General features: G+C 50.6%; 1 protein-coding gene across 1 annotated transcript in view; it reads left to right on the top strand.

The window, feature by feature from the left end:
• Window positions 1–120: 120 nt before the first annotated feature.
• The window catches only part of TVP23A (trans-golgi network vesicle protein 23 homolog A), a 41,572-nt gene continuing 22,433 nt past the window's right edge, over window positions 121–19,259 (top strand). The window contains exons 1-4 of the mRNA XM_029220848.1: window positions 121–229; window positions 3,567–3,641; window positions 9,316–9,569; window positions 9,832–9,911. Of these exons, the coding sequence (XP_029076681.1) occupies window positions 121–229; window positions 3,567–3,641; window positions 9,316–9,569; window positions 9,832–9,911 (518 nt within the window). The remainder of the gene's footprint in view (window positions 230–3,566; window positions 3,642–9,315; window positions 9,570–9,831; window positions 9,912–19,259) is intronic.

Raw genomic sequence — 19,259 nt, 5'->3', positions numbered from 1 at the left:
CCAGCTTCAGTTCATTCTCCCACATCTGCTGGCCTCGACCACCCTCAGCTGCTAGTGGGTTTAGAGTCAGGGGTACAGAGGGTGGGGTCCAGGCCAGTTCACCACTGCCACCATGAATCCATGGAGCTGGACAGTGCACAGATATCCCTGCTGGTTCTGCTGGCCAAGCTGGTACTTCTAGCTCAAACCTTGATGTTCTCGCAGGTCAAGGCTGCCATACGCCACCAGGGTACCAGATCCCCCCTGGGCACGATGTCTGTGCGCATCTCCCAGACAGCACTGCTGCCTCCTTCTTTGCGTTATGCTCCCAGCAGGTGATCCAAAGCAAACTGCCTGGACCACCCAGGCACACTGCACACAAGCACTTAAGTGCCCAGGTGGCTGGAGTGGGGACAAATCTTGTCACCTTTTCACGTGCACCTGGAGCACCACTCCTCTCTGACTCCTGCCTGCAGTGCTGAGTCAAATTCACCACTCTAGCACCCCCATTTCCTCACTGTTATCCTCATTTCTGGCACCCCTTCCCGCCTACAGATGCTGCATTTCATGAGCTGTGGTTTCAGAGCTGGGGGTCCCATTTCTCCCAGGGCTCCTCAGCCCCTCTGTAGGTGAGGCTGGCAGGTATGAGGGCTCTGCACACCTCCACCTGCCGACAATCCTTAAGTGCCAGTGAGGTCAGGGTACCCATGGATTGGGGGTTGGTGCATGTGGTCCACACCTGCCCCAGCAGCTCCAGTCCAGCTAAATGTGGACTGTATGTAGATAAAGGAAGGCATGGAGGTGCCAATCTACCGCAAGCAAGTGGGTGGCAGATGTGGGCTGAAGGTTCTTCTTTCAGTGCATCTGACAGGTGGTGGGCACAGCAGGTGCCCATGTCCCTCAGATCCCCTTCCTACCTTCATGCCCACCAGCCTCCTTCGAGCTTTCACTCCCAACAGCACCACCTGCTCCTCCTTGCTGGAGGACAGCCCTCATGCTGCTGGAACCTGCTTTGCCTGTGTGTGCCCCGAGTCAGAAGTGCCTGGGAATTCCTGTCCCTGCTGGGGGCAGGCCTGAACCGATAGCTGATGCATGGGGGAGTATAAATACTTCCACTCCCTCCCCCAAGTGGAGATTGTGAGTGAGCCACAGTTACCTTCTATTATGGGCTGCATTGTTTCCCCCCCCCCCCCCCCCCCCCCCCCGTCCCCAAATTCATATGTTAAAGTCCTAACCCCCAGTACCTCAGAATGTGACCTTATTTGGAAATAAAGTCGTGGCCGATGTAAATATTTAAGATGAGGTCATACCCCAGTATGAAGGGTGGGCCTTCAATCCAACATGACTGATATCCCTATAAAAAAGGGATGGGCAGAGACCCGCTGCCTGGCACATTCCTCAGGATCATTCATCTCTTCATTCACTTACTCACCAGACACTGGTCGAATGTCCAGGGTGTGCCCAGCACTGTGCTAGGGGGACAGAAGGGGCACCTGCTCTCATGGAGATAATATTCTAGTGGGGAGATGGGAAGGAGAAAGTTTGCTTAACTAATAAGAAACAAGATAATTAAACATCATGGAAAGAGTTAGAAACAGGACAAAACATGTCTAGATCCCAGACCCTAGAAAAAGATTGAGTGGAACATGAGCTGGGGCTCAGGGAAGGCCTCTTGGAGAGAGATCTCATATTTTCAGTCCTAAGAAAACCTGGAGGGGTAGGGCACTCCTGGCAGGGGAAACAGCAGGTGCAAAGGCCCTGAGGCAGGAAGGGGGATGGTGTTGCTGGAAATCTTAGAGTCTGGCCAGTGTTACCATGATGAGTGGTGGAGAGTGAGGTGGGAAAAATCAATAGGTCCCCACCAAGCAAGGCCCACTGGGGACATCTTCTCTAGTGCGGGAGGATCCAAACTGGACCTCCAGCTGCTGGGGGAGAGACCAGCCTTATGATCTCCCCTGGGCCTGTGGGAGGGACCTGCCAAGCTCCCACTGCTCCAGGAGGAGGCCAGAGCTCAAGATGGGTAACAACTTCCACCCGCTCTCCCTGAAATAGCCCTGCCATGAACCTGACATTTCTGCCCTTGTCCCAGCCCTTGAGTGATAAGAGGTCTTCTCTGGCCTGTTTGCCGACTCCTCTACAGCCTGGCGAGATGTCAGATGGCTTGAGAGGCCAGGCCGGACGCATCAAAGCTTGGCTGTCCCTTTTGTCCCCTGGTCTGGAATTTCCCTTCTTGGGGGAGTGGCCGGCCAGCCTTTTTTTTTTTTAGAGAAAAACTTCCTTCCGAGGGACCCTTAGGACCCCCGTCAGAATCACTACTTCATCCTGATGGCCTCTTCACTACACTTGCTGGAGGGTGTCTTTGATCTGTCACTCTACACAGGGTCAGGGATCCCTGAGTTGGGGGGCGGAGTGGAGTCCCTCCTCAGCCCCATCCCTGAAGAAGGTGGCTTCCCCTGGGGAGGGGCTGTTTTCACAGTCCATGCACTGCACAAATGACACAAGTGACTGGCCTTCATCGGTGGAAATGTGCGTCTACATCCACACACACGTACGTGTGTGTGCACACACGCCTGTGTGGAGGGGCCTGTGAGTGTGGGGTTGGCACTGTCCACAGACACATGTGTCTGCACATAAGGCTGCATGCTCCCGAGTCTAGATATTAGTGTGCATCTGCGTCTCTGTGTGGGCCTGTGTTTGCACTGGGGTCAGAGCGTGTGGCTTCGCTAGGCCAGCTCCCCACAGCCCGCCCCCCAAGGAAGGGCAGACCAGAGCAAGGAGCAAGCTTCCGGCACAGAGAGGCAGCATCACAGGACTTTGGAGAAGGAGGCCTCAGCAAAAATGGGTGGCCAGCGGGGGTCGCATGAGGGGATGCAGATTGGCAGCTGCAGGAAGGACGGTGACTGTCCAGCTCCTCTGTGCCAGGCACTCAACCCGGATCAATCTGTTAATTGATCCACACCACCCTACCAGGGAGGGGCCCATATCATGTGGGCACTGCCTTTGGGGAAACAGAGTCACACAGCGGATAAGTCACTTGCAGATCATGCCGGGCTCTAAGCCATGCAGACTTTCTGCTCTTCATCCTGACGGTCAAGGGCGGCTAGCACAGAGGGGTACATAGTGAGTAGGGTTAGGGTGTGTGTGATCAGACCTGGGCCTGGGAAAGACCCTGAGCTGCCCCTGATCCCCCATCAGGCAGGGGGGAAGCAGCAGCCCCCAGGCCTGTCATTCCCGGGCCAGCAGCCACTTCTCACCCTCAGCCTGGCCTTCCCACTGGTGCGTAAGGTCTGTCTGCCTGGCGCCTGGCAGTGGTCCTGCCCAAGTCGGGCTGCCAGATCTAGCAAGTAAAAATAAGGGAGCCCGGTGAAAGTGAACTTGACGTAAACCACTTTTTAGTATAAGTATATCCCATGCACTATTTGGGACATAGTTATACTAAAACATTATCAGTTGTTTATCTCAACTTCAGGTTTGCCTGGTGTCCTCTACTGCATCTGGCAAACCTATGCTTCCAGCCCAGGGTGCATCCAGGCCCACAAACCTGCCCAGCTGCCCCTGTGCCTCTCACCTTCCTGCTTCCCCCGCAGAAGCTGCGCTCACTTCACAGGGCTCCTCCCACCTGAACTGGGCCCTGTCCTTCTCCATGCTGGCAGCCACGGCAGGTGCCCAGGAAGGCAGAACAGATGGCCAAGGGGGAAAAGTGGGTCCCTCCTGTGGGCTGCCCGTGCAGCACCCACCCACCTTCCCAAGGGCAGGTGGGGCACAGGGTGAGCCCTCGATTTCTATCCAGACAGACCTCAGCTGTGCCTGGGCCTCTATTTCCCCATCTGTGAGATGGGCAGAGAATCGCTGCCCTGCACACTCCTGGGTCCTTCACTCACCTGCTCATCCATCTCCTCTGTGCTCAAATCTAGACACAGGGCCCCACCCTCACGGAGCTAAGATTCTAGTTCAGAGAATACGAATAACCAAACACAGCAAGCAAAAGGAAAGGGTTAGGAGGGACATGCAAGGCCTCTCAAGAACTCAAAACAGAGAGAGCAAAGGCGTAGAGATAGTGGTTGGGTGGGACAGTAGGCAGGAGATCAGGAAGGGTGGCTTGGAGCCTCTATGTTATCAGCCCTGTGAAAAATCAGCGTGTGTGCTGGGAAGAATTGATGCAGAAGAAACAGCACGTGCGAAGGCCCCGAGGAAGGAAAGACCCATGTGGGTGTTCTGATGACAGAGGGGGTCTGGCCAGCGTACAGTAGCAGAGTGAGTCTCTGAGCCAGCTGGCAGAGGGTAGCTGGTTCGGCCCTGCAAAGCCTTATGAGCCAGGGTGGGAGTTTGGGGTCCACCTGATGGGAGGGGGAAGGTGGAAGCCTCTCAGCTGAGGATGAAGACCCAGGTTTCCTGCTCCCACCTCTGCACGGGGCAGGATACAGCTCTGGCAGCAGAGGTGGGAGAGGTGGAGCGCCCTGTGAAATCTGTGCTAAGTGGAAAGATAAGAGGACCCAGGAAAAGTCCTGTTCGTTGGGGAAGTCCTGATCTCTCTGACAATATTCTTGTAGCAGTTTGCAGGTAAGGCCTAGCCCTTGCTATTTACCTGGAACCCAGGCTCTGTCCCAGCCCCTACCTTGCAGCAATATTTCTTTGTCAAGTCAGCTGCCATAGGGGTGGGCTGAGGTGGAGTGCCCTATTTAACAGGCTGAGAAGGTGGGGTTCCCTACCCCAGGGAGGCAATAGAACACAGACTGCGGGAAGATGCAGAAGACAAACAGTCTGGGTCCTTCACAGACACATTGCAAGAGAAGAGCTAGGGAGAGGAACCTTCTGGTTTTGAGAGATTTATCTGTGCGTTAATCACTGCGGGGCGTGGCCCTGGTTGGTATGTGACTGGAACAAACCATGGGAAATAAAAATATCTATGAAACACTTGGGAAGTGAACCCTGATGGGATTTTGGATAAGATCTCTAACACTAGGGGTTATTATTCATTGTGTTAGGCATGGTGATAAGATTGCAACTTTTAAAAATGGGCATATAATTCAAATACCATAAAATTCACCCTTTTAAAGTGTAACATGTGGTGACTTTTAGGATATTCCCAAAGCTGTGCGATCGTCACCACTATCTAATTCCAGAACACTTTCATCACCCGCAAAAGAAATTTAGTACTAATTAGCAGTCATCCCCTAACCCCTGGCAACCATTAATCTACTTTCTGTCTCTAGGGATTTGCCAATTCTGGACATTTCGTATAAATGGAATCAGGCAATATGTGCATACAGCTTCTTTCACTGAGCATAATGTTTGCAAGGTTCATCCAGGTGTAGCAGGTATGGGCACTTCATTCCTTTTTATTGTGGAGATTATTCATTGTATGGATAGAGTACATTTTGTTTATTTCGTCATCAGCTGACAGGCATTTGGACTGTTTCTATCTTTGGGCTGCTATGAATTATGTTGCTATGAACATTCCTGTACAAGGTTTTTTTGTGAACGTGTTTTCAGTTCTCTTGGGGAAGTACCTAGGAGTGGAATTGTTGTGGCTTTGTTTTTTTCAAGAGTCCATTCTTAGAGCTATGTACCAAAATATTACAGTGAAATGATAAGATGCTGGGGTTTGCTTCAAAATCATACAGAAGGGAAGAGGGAATGGATCAATGCAAAAAGATGGGCTGTATGAGTTGAGAATTTTGAATCAGGACAAGTGCATGAGGGTTTATTACGCTATTTACTTTATATTTGTTTCAATTTGGGCATAAAAATTCTTTTTAATATCAAGGCTCAGTTCAGAGTGGCTTTCCTGTCCTCCTTCTGAATTCCCAGCCCATCACTCTCTAGATAGAAATGTAATGCGAGCCACACACATCATAGTAAATGTGCTGGTAGCCACATTTAAAAAAGTAAAAACAGGGCAAGTTGATTTTAATTGCACTTTAACCCAATAGAGCCAAAACAGGATCATTGAAACATGTGAGCAACTTTAAAATTATATTTTACATCCTTTTTTCCTGCTAAGTCTTCAAACCTCGCTGTGTATTTTATGCTGACAGAACACCGCCATTGGTCTCGCCCCCTTTCAAAGGCTCCATAGTGACTCCTGGCTCCCAGATTGGACAGGGCAGCTTTGTTTGGGGCACTTAATGCACTTTTCAAAAAGCTCTTGTGACTTTTTTTTTAACTTGGTTGTTTTTATCCATCTACAACTGGGATGTCGGCCCAAAGAGGCCAAGCACCTTATATGTCTCACCAAGTGCTGTGTCCCTGTGTCTAGACTAGCATATCAAGCACAGAGCAGGTGAGGGCTGAGTGAGTGAAGGACCCGGGAGTGTTCAGGGCAGTGAATCTCTACCCATTTCACAGATGGGGAATCAGAGGCCCAGGCACAGCTGAGGTCCATCTGGGTAGAAATCCAGGGCTCACCACGTGCACTGCCTCCCCCCCTGGCAAGGTGGATGGGGATCCCGAGGGCAGCCCCTACACACCCTCCCCCTACTTACTACTTCATCTGTGCTAGCTGCCCTTGTCCTGCAGGATAAAGAGCAGAAAGTCTGCGTGCAGAAAGCCAGCATGGTCCAGCCAGGCTGACTCCTCCCGCCCCCCCAGCCATGCTCCGGGCTCCCGTGTTCAGCCATGTTAGTCCAATCCAAGTCTCTGGCTTCTGGTTCAGGGCTCCTGGGGTCCTGTCTGGGGGAGGGGGCCATGCACGGTCCTCTATTCCAGCTGCCTTTAGTGCCGGGTACACACAGATGGGAAATGGCCAACAGAACTGAATGAGCAGCTCCTGTTCCCCCAAGAAGGTGGATGTCCCTCAGCAGAAGGAGTGACTGTGGCCTGAGGCTCAGGTCCTGTGTGCTGCCCAGCCCACAGGGGTTCCTTGGACCTCGAGCCCCTCTGCTGATGACCACAGCCAGTGTCACCAGGGCCACTATTTCTGAGCCCCTACTCTGAGGCAAGCTTTTCACATGTGTTTTCTCTAATCCTTACATCATCCTTGCCAGGTGAGGGGAGGTGCAGTCCCATTTTACAGGTGTGGAGACGAGACCAGAGAGGTGAAGCCCCCTGCCCAAGGCCATCCAGCCAGGGAATGGTGGAGCCACATTCGCAGCTGGGGCTGCCTGACTCCAGAGTTGACCTCCGAGGGCCGTCTAGAGGCCAGTGGCTGCCTGAGCCTGGAGACCTTGCCCTTGGGTTGTTCTGGCTTCAGGGCTGGAAGCCACACTGCAGGGATCAGAGATGGGGCTGCTTCTCAAAGCTCTGTTCCCCAAGCCCTTCCTGGGCCAAGACGAGCAGAGGTGACTCAAGGCAGGTTTCAGTGGCCATGTTCAGTGGCACCAGTGTGAGGGGAGAAGGTCAGTGTTTCCTGGAAGTCTCTGAACCCAAGGATTCCCCAGGGCCCTTATTAAAAGCAGATGCCCAGGCCTGGCCCTGGAGCTTCAGAAGGCCCAGAGTGGGGCCCTGGAATATGCATTTAACCAGCAGCCCCAGGTGAAACCACTGCAGCTGGTTTCGAAGCCAATGATGAATTCCCTGCAGAATCCTCGGGTGCTCTGGCCACTCTCACATTCCACAGGCTGACCCCACAGAGGCTCATCCAGGTGTATGGGGGAGGGAGGGCGCTTTCCCCTGGAGGCCCCGCTTTAGGCCCCAACATCTGCTCCCTCAGCCTGTGCCCCCCTGAGTACAGCTCAGGAGCATGTGACCTCCACATGGTGGGAGCTGAGGCTCTTCTGAAGGTACCCCCAACCCCATGACTGAGAATGACAGTTTGTCCCCAAATGGGGCTTCCGAGGGGGCTTTCCTACCTCCTCTCCCCCTTGGGGACTCTCTAAGCCCCAACTTGCCAGATACCAACAGTTGGTGATTCTCAGAGAGGAAAAGCCCCTAAATGTTCTGTAACGGCTTCTCATCTCCACCTGCCCTCTGCTGTGGCCCTTTTTCACCCCTCCCCTATTACCCCTCGCGGGCAGCTGGGGCCCAGAGGGGGAGGGGAGCTTGGGCACCCCAGTCTCTCAGTGTGACACTCTTTTGTGCCTGGAGCCGACTTTGAGCTGCAAGAGCCAATAGGCTTTTCTAGAAAACCAGGCTTTGGTGGTTTAGATCCTTACAGTTCAAAGGGAGGTCCAGAGGTCTGCGCCATCAGCATCACCTGAGCACTTGTTAGAGCTGCAGCCTCTCAGGCTCCTCCCAGATCCCCTGACTCCTGAAGATGGCGTTCCCAGGAGAAAATACTTTCCTTCCACAAAACCTGGCAGACCCTTCATGGGTTCAGGTTAGGGCATTGAGTGGGGTGCCTGACCAGGGCTCAGAGCTTAGGTATATTCTTGCAGCTCTGCTCCCTACCTCTCCTCCAGGGCACCCTACCCCAGGCGGCCACCCCTGTGGGGACCAGCAGTGGGTTAACTGTTTCAGGAGCTTGTGGACCACTAGTCCTTTTCTGGGTCACCAGGGATGGGGGAACAGGTACCTATTGTCCGTGGCAGGAGGGCAAAGGGCAGGAGTAGGGGCCTTGGCATCTAGACTCTAGGCCCTCTGTCCCTGGGTAAGTGGCCAGGAGGACGAGAGGGCAGAAAGGAGAGGAGTGAACTTGTCCTGGGCCAGGAAAAAGTTTCAGGTGGCAAGCCTTCTTTCCTGGGAAGGCCTTTACATCCAGAAACACTACTATTACTGCTAATAAAAATTATTTTGGGGGCTTCCCTGGTGGCGCAGTGGTTGAGAGTCCGCCTGCCGATGCAGGGGACATGGGTTCGTGCCCCGGTCCGGGAAGATCCCACATGCCGCGGAGCAGCTGGGCCCATGAGCCATGGCCGCTGAGCCCGCGCGTCTGGAGCCTCTGCTCCGCAGCGGGAGAGGCCACAACTGTGAGAGGCCCACGTACTGCAAAAAAAAAAAAAAGAAAATTATTTTGTGCACAATATGTGTCTGGCACCACGATGCATGCAGATGTCAACTGTGGGCAGCAGTGGTACCCAAGCTGTGGCTGCAGCAGATTCGCCTGTTAAAAGGCAGAATCCCAGGCTCCACTCCAGGCCTTATGAATCTGAAGGGTTGAGCCTGGGAAACTGCTTTTAATAATGGCCCTAGGGAATTCTTGGGATCCGAGAGTTTTGGGAAACACTGACTTTCTCCAAACCCTGAAAGAGGCTGCCCAACACTGACATTCATTCATTCACCCTCTCACTCGCTCATTCGACACCTATGGACCATCCACCTCATTCACTGACCCACCCGCTCTATTCCTCCCTGGTCTCGGTTCCCAAGTCCTCCTCTGAGCCCGTATCGCCCCCTCCCTGCCTCCGCTCTGTCTTCGCCCTCCATCCTTCCACTGGGCGCCAGCTCTTTCTTTCCTAGGCGCTGTCCCCAGCGAGCCCGGGACCGAGGGACCCTCCCAAGCCCCGCCCCCGCCCGGGCAGCAGAGCCCACCTCCCCAGCCCGCGACTGCGCTCTGGGCCCCGCGCGCCCCGCCCCCACTGGAGACCGGAGCGGAGGCTGCACCGAGGGCCTCAGGTTCCGACCCCACCGCGCCTCTAGCCGCAGCTCCCCGCCGGGCATCCCAGCCCTTCCGCAGCGAGAGGTGGAGCCGGAGGCTGGGTTGTGGGCTCCAGGTGGGCTCTGGGAGGGATGAAGCAGGTAGGGCCGCGGGGATCTGGGGATGGGAGGGTGGTGGCGAGGACGCCAGGAGCCTGCGGGAGCGCTGGGAGAAGCGGGGAGGAGGAGGAGGGATGCGGGAGCCGGGGCTTGGGCCTGCTCTGGACCCCAAATGGGCCGAAGGTGGAGAAGGGGAGGGGTCCCGCCAGCAGAGAGGGTTGGGGCCAAAGGACCTGTGAACCGCGTAAGGGTCTTTCACCCGCCTTTGGTGTTCCCCAGGCCCTAGTGGACGATACTGAGGATGTGTCCCTGGATTTTGGCAACGAAGAGGAGCTGGCGTTTCGGAAAGCCAAGATCAGGTATGCTGGGACTGGGCACTGGGCAAGCATCCCCAGAGCTGCAAATGCATTCATTCACATTCATTCATTCATTCATTCAGAATGTATTGAGCACCTGGTGTGTGCCAGGCATGGGGCAAGGGACACACCCTGGACAGATCAGACAAGGTCCTGCCCTCCTGGAGCCTGCAGTCTTGGGGGGAGGGGACTAACATTGACCGGGCAAACAAAGATATTAACAAGATAATTAGTGTGAGAAGAGTTGGGAAGAAAATCAACCAGATGATGAAAGAGAAAGTAATTGGGGGAGGCCAGTTGCCTTAGTGCAGGCAGGGAGGGCCTCTCTGAGGAGGTGATGTTTCGGCTGGGACCTGAATGATGAGAGGCAGCCAGCCATGCATGGGAGACTGCAGGAAGCCTTCCATGTAGAAGGAACAGCAGGTTCAAGGGCCCCAGGCTGTGTTTGGAAGGTCAGAGAAAAGCCACTGTGTCTGGAGGGTAGTGGGGGAGAAGACAGGGGTTGGCAGGAGGCTGGAGAGGTGGACAAGGGCTTGAATTTTTATTCTTATCCCTGCTTCAGCTCCAGCCAGCCAGACATAGTGTTGGCTTAAAACAACAGAGATTTATTCTCTCACAGTTCTGGAGGCTAGAAGTCCAAAATCAGTTTCACTAGGCTGAGACCAAAGTGTCTGAAGGACAACACTCCTTCTGGAGGTTCTTGGGGAAAATCTGTTCTTTGCCTTTTCCAGCTTCTGGTGGCCCCTTCCTCTGCCCCTCAAGGCCAGCAGTGTAGCATCTTCCAGTCTTTCTCTGTTCCATTTCATATCGCCTTTTCCTCTGTGTGAAATCTCCCTCTGCCTTCCTCTTACAGGGTTACTTGTGATTGCATTTACAGCCCACCTGGATAATCCAGGGTAATCTCCCCATTTGAAGAGCCTTAATTTAATCACACCTGCAAAGCCCTTTTTCAGTATGTGGTAACATTCACAGCTTCCAGGGATTAGGACCCTGGATTGAGGGGCCATTATTGAGCTTATCATAATGGCCAATGATTGTTTTTAAGAAAAGACACAATAAGAGAACTGGAATGCTGGGGAATCTTCTAGAACATCTAAATGCATTATATGTTCAGTCTTTATTGAGCTCCTTCTGTATGCCCACCTGGGCTGGTGGCTGGGGATATACAGTATACAGGACACACCCCCTGCCTCTGTGGAGTCGCCTGGTCTAGAGCAGGGATGGTCACCCTTAACACTGCTGACATTTGGGGCCAGATACCTCTTTGCTGTAGGGGCTGTCCTGTGCATTGTAGGATATTTAGCAGTAAAGCCATGGCCTTTACTGACCAGATGCCCAGTAGTATCCCACCAGTAGAGTCTGCAGACACTGCCAAACATTCCCTGGGAGGCAGACTCGCCCCGGGTTGCAAACTGTCGGTGTGGGGATGTAGGGTGTAAGCATGCCCATGGCTGTTATGATTCAGTGGGTTTTTTTTGTGTTTTTTTTGCGGTACGCGGGCCTCTCACTGTTGCGGCCTCTCCCGTTGCGGAGCACAGGCTCCGGACGCGCAGGCTCAGCGGCCATGGCTCATGGGCCCAGCCCCTCTGCGGCATGTGGGATCATCCTGGACCGGGGCACGAACCCGTGTCCCCTGCATTGGCAGGCGGACTCAACCACTGCGCCACCAGGGAAGCCCTGATTCAGTGTTTTAAATGCTGTGATTGGCAAAAGCTTGGGCACTTATGCTGGTCAGGGGAGGAAGTGACAGCTAAGCTGAGACCTGAAGGATGGGTAGGAGTTAACTAAGCGGGGGAGGAGCGAGGGGGGGACACATGCAAAGGCTTAGAGGTGAGGTCATGAGTTTAGGGAGCTGAGACTGCTTTAGTGGAGAGTAGTCTGAGCAGACGCTGGGGCCACACTGGAAGGGCTTACAAGGGAAGTTCTGGAGTTGCACTGTCCACTAGAACATATGGGAATGTACTACGTCTGTGCTCTCTGGTGTGGTAGCCACCAGCCACTGTGGCTGGTGAACACTTGATATGTGGCTAGTGTGACTGAGGGACAGACATTTGGATATTTAATTTTAATAGCCACATGTGGCTACTATACTGGACAGTGCAATTCTAGAGTTGGAATTTTCACAATGCAGTGACATGATCAGAATTACACAATAGACAGTGGATTGTAAGAGCAGAAGGAATCGCGAAGCAGAAGCTGGGAGGGAGCTTGGGCTAGGGCGCGGGCAGGGGTGATGGAGGGAAGTGGAGGGGCCCAGAGGCACAGAAGAGGCAGAATCAGCCTCGGTGATGATCAGGATGTGGGCTGCGGGTGGGAATAGTCAAGGGTGATGCCCAGGCCTCTGGCCTAGTGACCCAGGTGAAGGAGCACTTATGGGGGAAAGACGTTGAGCCCAGAGTCATCTTCGTTGGGTTGTGGTAGAATGTTCTAATGGCCAGGTGTGATGGGCAGCAGGGAAGAGAGGCTGGGAGCTCTGGGGGCGTCATGTGGGCTGCATGCAGAGATCGGGGAGGCAGCAGCTCATGGCTGTGTGTGTGTTTGAGAGCTGCCCATCCCAGAATCGTCTGTGCCTAATGCAGATTTCTGGTCCAGGCCTGGACCTGCGTAACCAGATTCACAGGGGATGGGCATCTCTAGTTGATTCTGATGCTCAAGAAGAATATAGGGATGGCTCTAAATCCTGAGCATAAATGAAGTCACCCAGATAGCAGGATGGAAAGGAGGTTCTTAACTGGGGTCTATATATGGGCTTAACAGGGTTCAGGAACCCTGTGTAAACTATTATCTAAGTTTCACATGTGTGCTGCTTTAGGAAAAGGACTCAAACTTCAATTACATTGTCAAATGGGTCCATGATCCAAACAAGAATCACTAGTATCAGGTGAGAATTGTTATTTGTCAATTCCATGTTGAAATGGATTCCAGGTTGACTTTGAAGGGAGGTGAAGTGATGGAAGGGGCCCTATAACAGGAGTCTGGGATTTCAGGGCCACTTCTTCCTTTACCACTTGCTGGCTTTGTGATTTTGGACAGTGTTCACCTTGCCTTGTTGAGCCTTGACCCATCTGTATAATGGGGGTACTTGTACCATCCTGACCTCCCCACGTGGTGACTATACAATTTGTTCAGTACATATTTACCCAGCATCTGTGTACAGGTGCTAGCTAAGCCCTGGGGATAGAGACCTGGTCCCTTCCCTTCCTGTCCCTGGTTCCAGGTCAGTGAAGTGCAGTGTGGTGGGGAGAGCACCTTGCAGAATCAGTGAAGGATGTGAGTCCATAGCAGGTAGAGGAAATGTTAGGTATGCTGCCTGTGTTTTTCCCCAGTGCGCTACTTTTTTTTTCTTTTTTACCTTTTCTTATCATGGAAAAAAAATCCCCACAACATAAAGTTTGTCATTTTAACCATTTTTTTAAGTGTTCAGTAGTGTTAAATATATTCATGTTGTTGTAAAACAGATCTCCAGAACTTTTTCATCTTGCAAATCTGAACCTCTGTCCCCATTAAACACCACCTCTCCATCCCCCCTCCCCTCAGCCCCTGGCAACCATCATTCTTCTTTCTGTCTCTCTAAACTTGACAACTTTAGATACTTCATGTAAATGGAATCTTAGAGAATATGTCTTTTTGTGACTGGCTTTTTTCACTTAACATAATATTCTCAAGGTTCATCATGTTGTATCACGTATCAGAATTTTCTTCCTTTTAAAGACTGAAAAATATTCCATTGTGTGTATAGACCACATTTTGTTCATCGATTCGTCTGTTAATGGACACTTGGGTTGCTTCCACGTTTTAGCCCTTGCAAATAGTACTGCAATGAATATAGATATGCAATTATCTCCTAAAGACCCTGCTTTCAATTCTTGATATATACCCAGAAGTGGAACTGTTGGGTCATATGATAATTCTAGTTCTAATTTTTTTTTTCTTTCTTTCTTTCTTTCTTTTTTTTTTTTTTTTACTTTTTGACTGCACCACGCGGCATGTGGGATCCTCGTTCCCTGACCAGGGACTGAACCCACACCCCCTGCAGTGGGAGCGCAGAGTCTTTGACCACCAGGGAAGTCCCTAGTTTTAATTTTTTGAGGAACTTTCATACTATTTTCCATAACAATTGAACCATTTTACAATCCCAAAAGCAATGCACAGGGTTCCAATTTCTCTACATCCTCACCAACAATTGTTACTTTCTGTTTTTTCAGAGTATCCATCTTGATGGATGTGAGGTGGTATCTCATTGTGGACTTGATTGCATTTCCCGAGTGATTAGTGATGTTGAGCATCTTTTCATGTGCATGTTTGCCATTTGTGTATCATCTTAGGAGAAATGTCTATCCAAAGTCCTTTGCCTAGTTTTTAATCAGGTTATTGGATTTTTTGTTGTTGTTCAGTTGTAGAAGTTCTTTATATATTCTGGATATTAAGCCCTTATGAAATGTATGATTTGCAAGTATTTTCTCCCATTTCATGGGTTGCCTTTCCACTCTGTTGATGGTGTCCTTTGATGCACAAAAGTTTTTAAATTTTATATAGCTCCATTTCTCTATTTTTACTTTTGTTGTCTTTGCTTTTGGTGTCATATTGTATGTGTGAGTGTATGTTTTTACTGAAATATATTCACATATCATAAATTCACACTTTAAAATATACAATTCAGTGTGGTTTTTAGTCTGTTCACAAGGCTGTGCAATCATCATCACTGTCTAGTTCCAGAATTTTTGATCACCCCAGATGGAAGCCCTGCACCCATTAAGCTGTCATTTCCCATTTCTCCCATTTCTCTTCCAAGCCTCTGGAAACCACTAATCTACTTTCTGTTCCTTTGAATTGGCCTATTCTGGACATTTCATGTAAATGGGATCATACAGTATGTGGCCTTTCATCTGGCTTTTTTCACTGAGCATAATGTTTTCAAGGTTCATCCATGTTTTGGCATGTACTTCATTACTTATTATTGCTGAATAATATTTCATTGTATGGATAGAGTACATTTTTCTTATCCTTCGTAAGTTGATGGGCATTTGAGTTGTTTCTGCTTTTTGGTTCTTGTGAATAACGGTGCTGTGAACATCCATGTACAAGTTTATGTATGAACATATGTTTTCAGTTCTCTTGGGCATCAACCTAGAATCAAAACTGCTTGGCCAAATGGTAACTCTGTGTTTTAGCCATGCTGTGTTACAGACCAACTTTTAGTGAGTACTCTGGGCTTCCAGCTGCCTTGAGGAGCAGGAGAAGCCTGGACTCGAGGTCAGACAGACCCAGGTTTGGATCTTGGTTCCGCCATTCCCCAGCCAACTAACGGCGGTTGTGGGTTAGATTGGCAGACAGCCTCACCAGACACAAACAGGCTTTCATATACACCTGTTTACTTGGGTCTCTAGAAGGTTACGAGGCAGAGACACAGCATCTTCATCTCATCGAGGGACTCAGCTGCTACCCACACACACAGCTGCTTGTGCTCTGTCACTACGGGGGCTCTGTTGGGCTATCAGGGACAAGAGCCAGAGACTGTGGGTCACCTTGAGGCATAAAAGCTTCAGTTCTGTTTCCTGCCAACCTTTTCTAGGATTCTGTTCACTGAGGTCCAAGGCCTGCTTGCCAGCTCACAGATCCTCCAACCCAGGGGCAGTTCCACGCCACGAGCAGGCACATAGGACACTGCCATGGGAGTCCCAGATCATTCCCAGGCGGGCAGTCCTGATGTTAACCCTTCACTCACAGTGACCTTGAACAAGTCAGGGCACCTCCGGATCCCCCATTTTCTCATCTGTAAAATGTGGATGATGTCAGCTCCGTCATAGGGTCGTGTAAAGAGGACTCAATTGGGTGACGAATGTATGTAACGAATCCAGCGGGACCCCCGACACCTTGTATGTCCTTCGTAAATGGTACTTGCTATCATAAGTGTACTTCAGTGTCTTGACTGTGTGGGCGGGGCTGGGGCAGAGGCATGTCCTCAGCTGCAACAGGACATCACACTGGGGTTGTCCCTGGAGCTGGAGACTGTCCCTCATATGGAAAGATTGGTTTATGCTTTCAAGGCACTGTCTTCACAAAATTCATTTGGACCCAAAGGTCGTGGTTTCCAATGGATTCCCACCCAAGGTAGGATGATGTCCTCTTGCCCCAGGCAGAGTTATTGGATCCGATTTTGGTCTCAGTTGTCAGGGCTGGTTTATTGGCAGGGTTTGGTCAGTGTTCCATGGTTGGTCCTCATTCAGCACAGTGGGCATTAAATTGAGGGGAATCCCACTGTCTGGTGTCAGGTGCCACTGGGAGTCACATGATAGTGGGGCCAGGACCCAAGGCAGAAATCACGTAGAATCAGAACTGCCCCTGCAAATCCCCATCTAGCCTGTCAAGTAGAATAACATTTTGTCTTTCAGGAAGTCACCCACCATCCATTCATCTTCCCATGTTGGATACCGGAGCTGTTCCTCAAAATGAGCTGCAGGTGAAATTGTTGGCTGCTTTTTAGGTGAAGTTAGATTGAATGAAAAACAATAGCAAACACTTACTCACCTAGCACTTACTATACGCAGGCACTGTTCTCGGTGTTTTACTCATAAAATTCATTTAAGCTGTATTACAAACCTATGAAGTCGATACTATGATTTTTATCAATTTCAGGATGAAAGAAATTGAGGGAAAGAGTTGAGGGACTGGCCCGACGTCACACAGCTGTGAAATTGTGGGGTGGGGATTTGAACCCTTAGATCCGGCTCTGGAGTTGCATCTTAGGTTATGCTGTGCTTAGGGGCACAGATGCTCACGCAGGGAGGGATGCTCGGGGACAGGCTCTGCCCTGGGAACGGCATTCTCAGGCCTTGAATCGTGTGCTTCCTCTGAGGAGTACTTTATATTTTCCTTGTGTACGTGAGAATGTGGAATTGCCCACTCTTTAGATCAGGCTTTCTCAACCCTCGGCACTGTGATACATGGCGCTGGGTGATTCTTTGTGGGGGCTGTCCTGTGTATTGTAGGACTTCAGCGGCATCCCTGGACTTCACCTACTAGATGCCAGTAACACTGCCTTCTACAGTCGTGAGAACCAAAGAAGACTCCAGACATTGCCAGTGAAGTCCCCTAGGGGCAAAATTGCCCCCGGTTGAGAACCCTGATTTGGATTATTCTCTTGCTTTCTCTGGGGTTTGGATTTGGAGAAATTAAATTTGCATTTGAGGGAACTCAGAGGTCTGAAACCTCTGTGTTTGACCCAAGAGAAGCTGGTGGGGCAGGGGCCAAGGAAGGAGGGGGGCAGGTGATGGTACAGATGCACCTTGGTGGCCATCCATTATTCCCAGAAATCAACACAGGCACATCTCTAATTGCTACACACACACACACACACACACACACACACACACACACACATATACACATTGTGCTACAACACACAGATAAGAATAATTTTGGTTTTTCTTTGTTGTTAGGAAGTCTGATTGCCTTGATAAGTCTGATTGCCTCTGGACCCGTCGCCCAGACCCCTGTCCCCGGTGACTTTGGGCAACAAGTCATGCTGCCCCTCTTCCCACTCTAAAATCTATTTTTAAAATATAGAAATAATGACACATAAGCAGGTCTCACCAGTGGCTGATGGTTTAAATTTAAGGAAGGTTCATGATTACCAAGGAAAATAATCCGCAGAATCAAGGAACTAGACAGATTTCAGTTCTCTCTTTTTTTTTTTTAACATCTTTATTGGGGTATAATCGCTTTACAATGGTGTGTTAGTTTCTGCTTTATAACAAAGTGAATCAGTTATACATGTGTTCCCATATCTCTTCCCTCTTTTCAGTTCTCTTTGATTAGGTGAGGGATTACATGTTTTGAAATTAACCCCTTACATCTCCAGCTGCTTTACTTCCCCTTATTTATATTTCTTGTTAACATGATATTGATTGCATAAGCAGTGCCAGCAATAAAGTCACCAAAGGGAGATTTCTTCTAAACTATGACCCACACAATTGGGGAAGGCATTTGGTCAGAAGTTGGTTCCTTGATGTTCAGTATTGGAGAACAGCTGGACTGTGTGGACCTGGAGTGTTTAACTCACTCAATCATTTATTCCAGGGTTGATGCTACTGACATTTGGGGCTGGACATTCTTTGCTGTGGGGGCCTGTCCTGTGCACTGTAGGATGTTTAGCAGCATCCTGGCCTCTGCTTACCAGATGCCAGTAGCAGCCCCCTAGTTGTGACAACCAAAAATGTTTCCAGACATTGCTGGTGGGGAACCCTGAATCACTTCCGTTTGAGAAGCACTGATTTATTCTTTCACTCATTCATTTATTCATTAAGTCAACAAAACCTTTCAGAGACCTTTGCGTGCCAAACACTGTTCTAAGGGCCACAGAGAAAACCAGACAGGCCTGGTCCTTGCCTTCATGGAGCTGACTTTCTCCTGTCACGGAGAGACAGTGAACACATAAGCAAATATCTAAACAAAGTGACATCAGAGAGTGGTAAGTGCCATGAAAAAGGGGGCCAGGGCTGAGGGCCCCTTTAGATTCTAGGGGAGGGTCAGAGGAGACCTGAGGAGGTGCATTATTTGGTCTGAGACCCAAATATGGAGGAGGAGCCAGGCACGGGAAGATGCACAGGAAGAGACTTCTGGCAGAGGAAACAGCAAGTGCAAAGGCCCTGAGGTGGGAGCATATTCTAGGGATTGTTGGAACCAGGCTAGGGTGTAGAAAGTGGGATAGTAGGAGGAGGAGACATTTGGAGATTTGTTAGGGAAAGGATGTGGGGACTTTGAAAATTCTGATGGGAATTTGGAATTTTGTCTGCTTTGATGGGCAATCTTTGGAGAGATTTGAGCAGGGGAGAGGTATGATCTGATTGACATTTGAGAAAGCTGCCCATGACTGCCAGGTGGCCTGTAGGGGAAGAACAGCAGCAGGGAGATCTGTTACGGGCTGGTGGAGGGGTCAGGGTGAAAGATGCTGGTGGCCTGGACTGGCTGGACTCCAGGGACACACATGGGAACTTGGCTCAAATTGGTCTTTGTCCAAATTCTGCCAGCTGCTGGGACTTCTGAGATTGGATAGAGATGGTTGAAGGCAGTGGGTTCCAGATGCAGGTTGTGGGACATGCATTCCCAGGAGATGTCAACTTCATCAGCATCCCTCAGGAACTCAGCAAACAAAGGGCCAAAACTTCAGGGTCTCCATCCCTGAAGATTTGACTCAGTAGGTGTTGAGATGGGTGTGAAAGGGTCCTGCAACGTGATTCTGCTCTGCTCCGAGTGACTTGGCGAATTCTTCTAGGTTGTCTATTTCTGGATTAAGTAGGGAGTGTGTGTGTGTGTGTGTGTGTGTGTGTGTGTGTGTGTGTGTGTGTGTGT

This window comes from Monodon monoceros, unplaced genomic scaffold (genome assembly GCF_005190385.1).
Source record: "Monodon monoceros isolate NGI ecotype Baffin Bay Population unplaced genomic scaffold, NGI_Narwhal_1 Super_Scaffold_13, whole genome shotgun sequence".
Classification (NCBI taxonomy): domain Eukaryota; kingdom Metazoa; phylum Chordata; class Mammalia; order Artiodactyla; family Monodontidae; genus Monodon; species Monodon monoceros.
The sequence above is the reverse complement of the archived record's forward strand: the minus strand, read 5'-3'. Positions and strand labels throughout refer to the sequence as shown.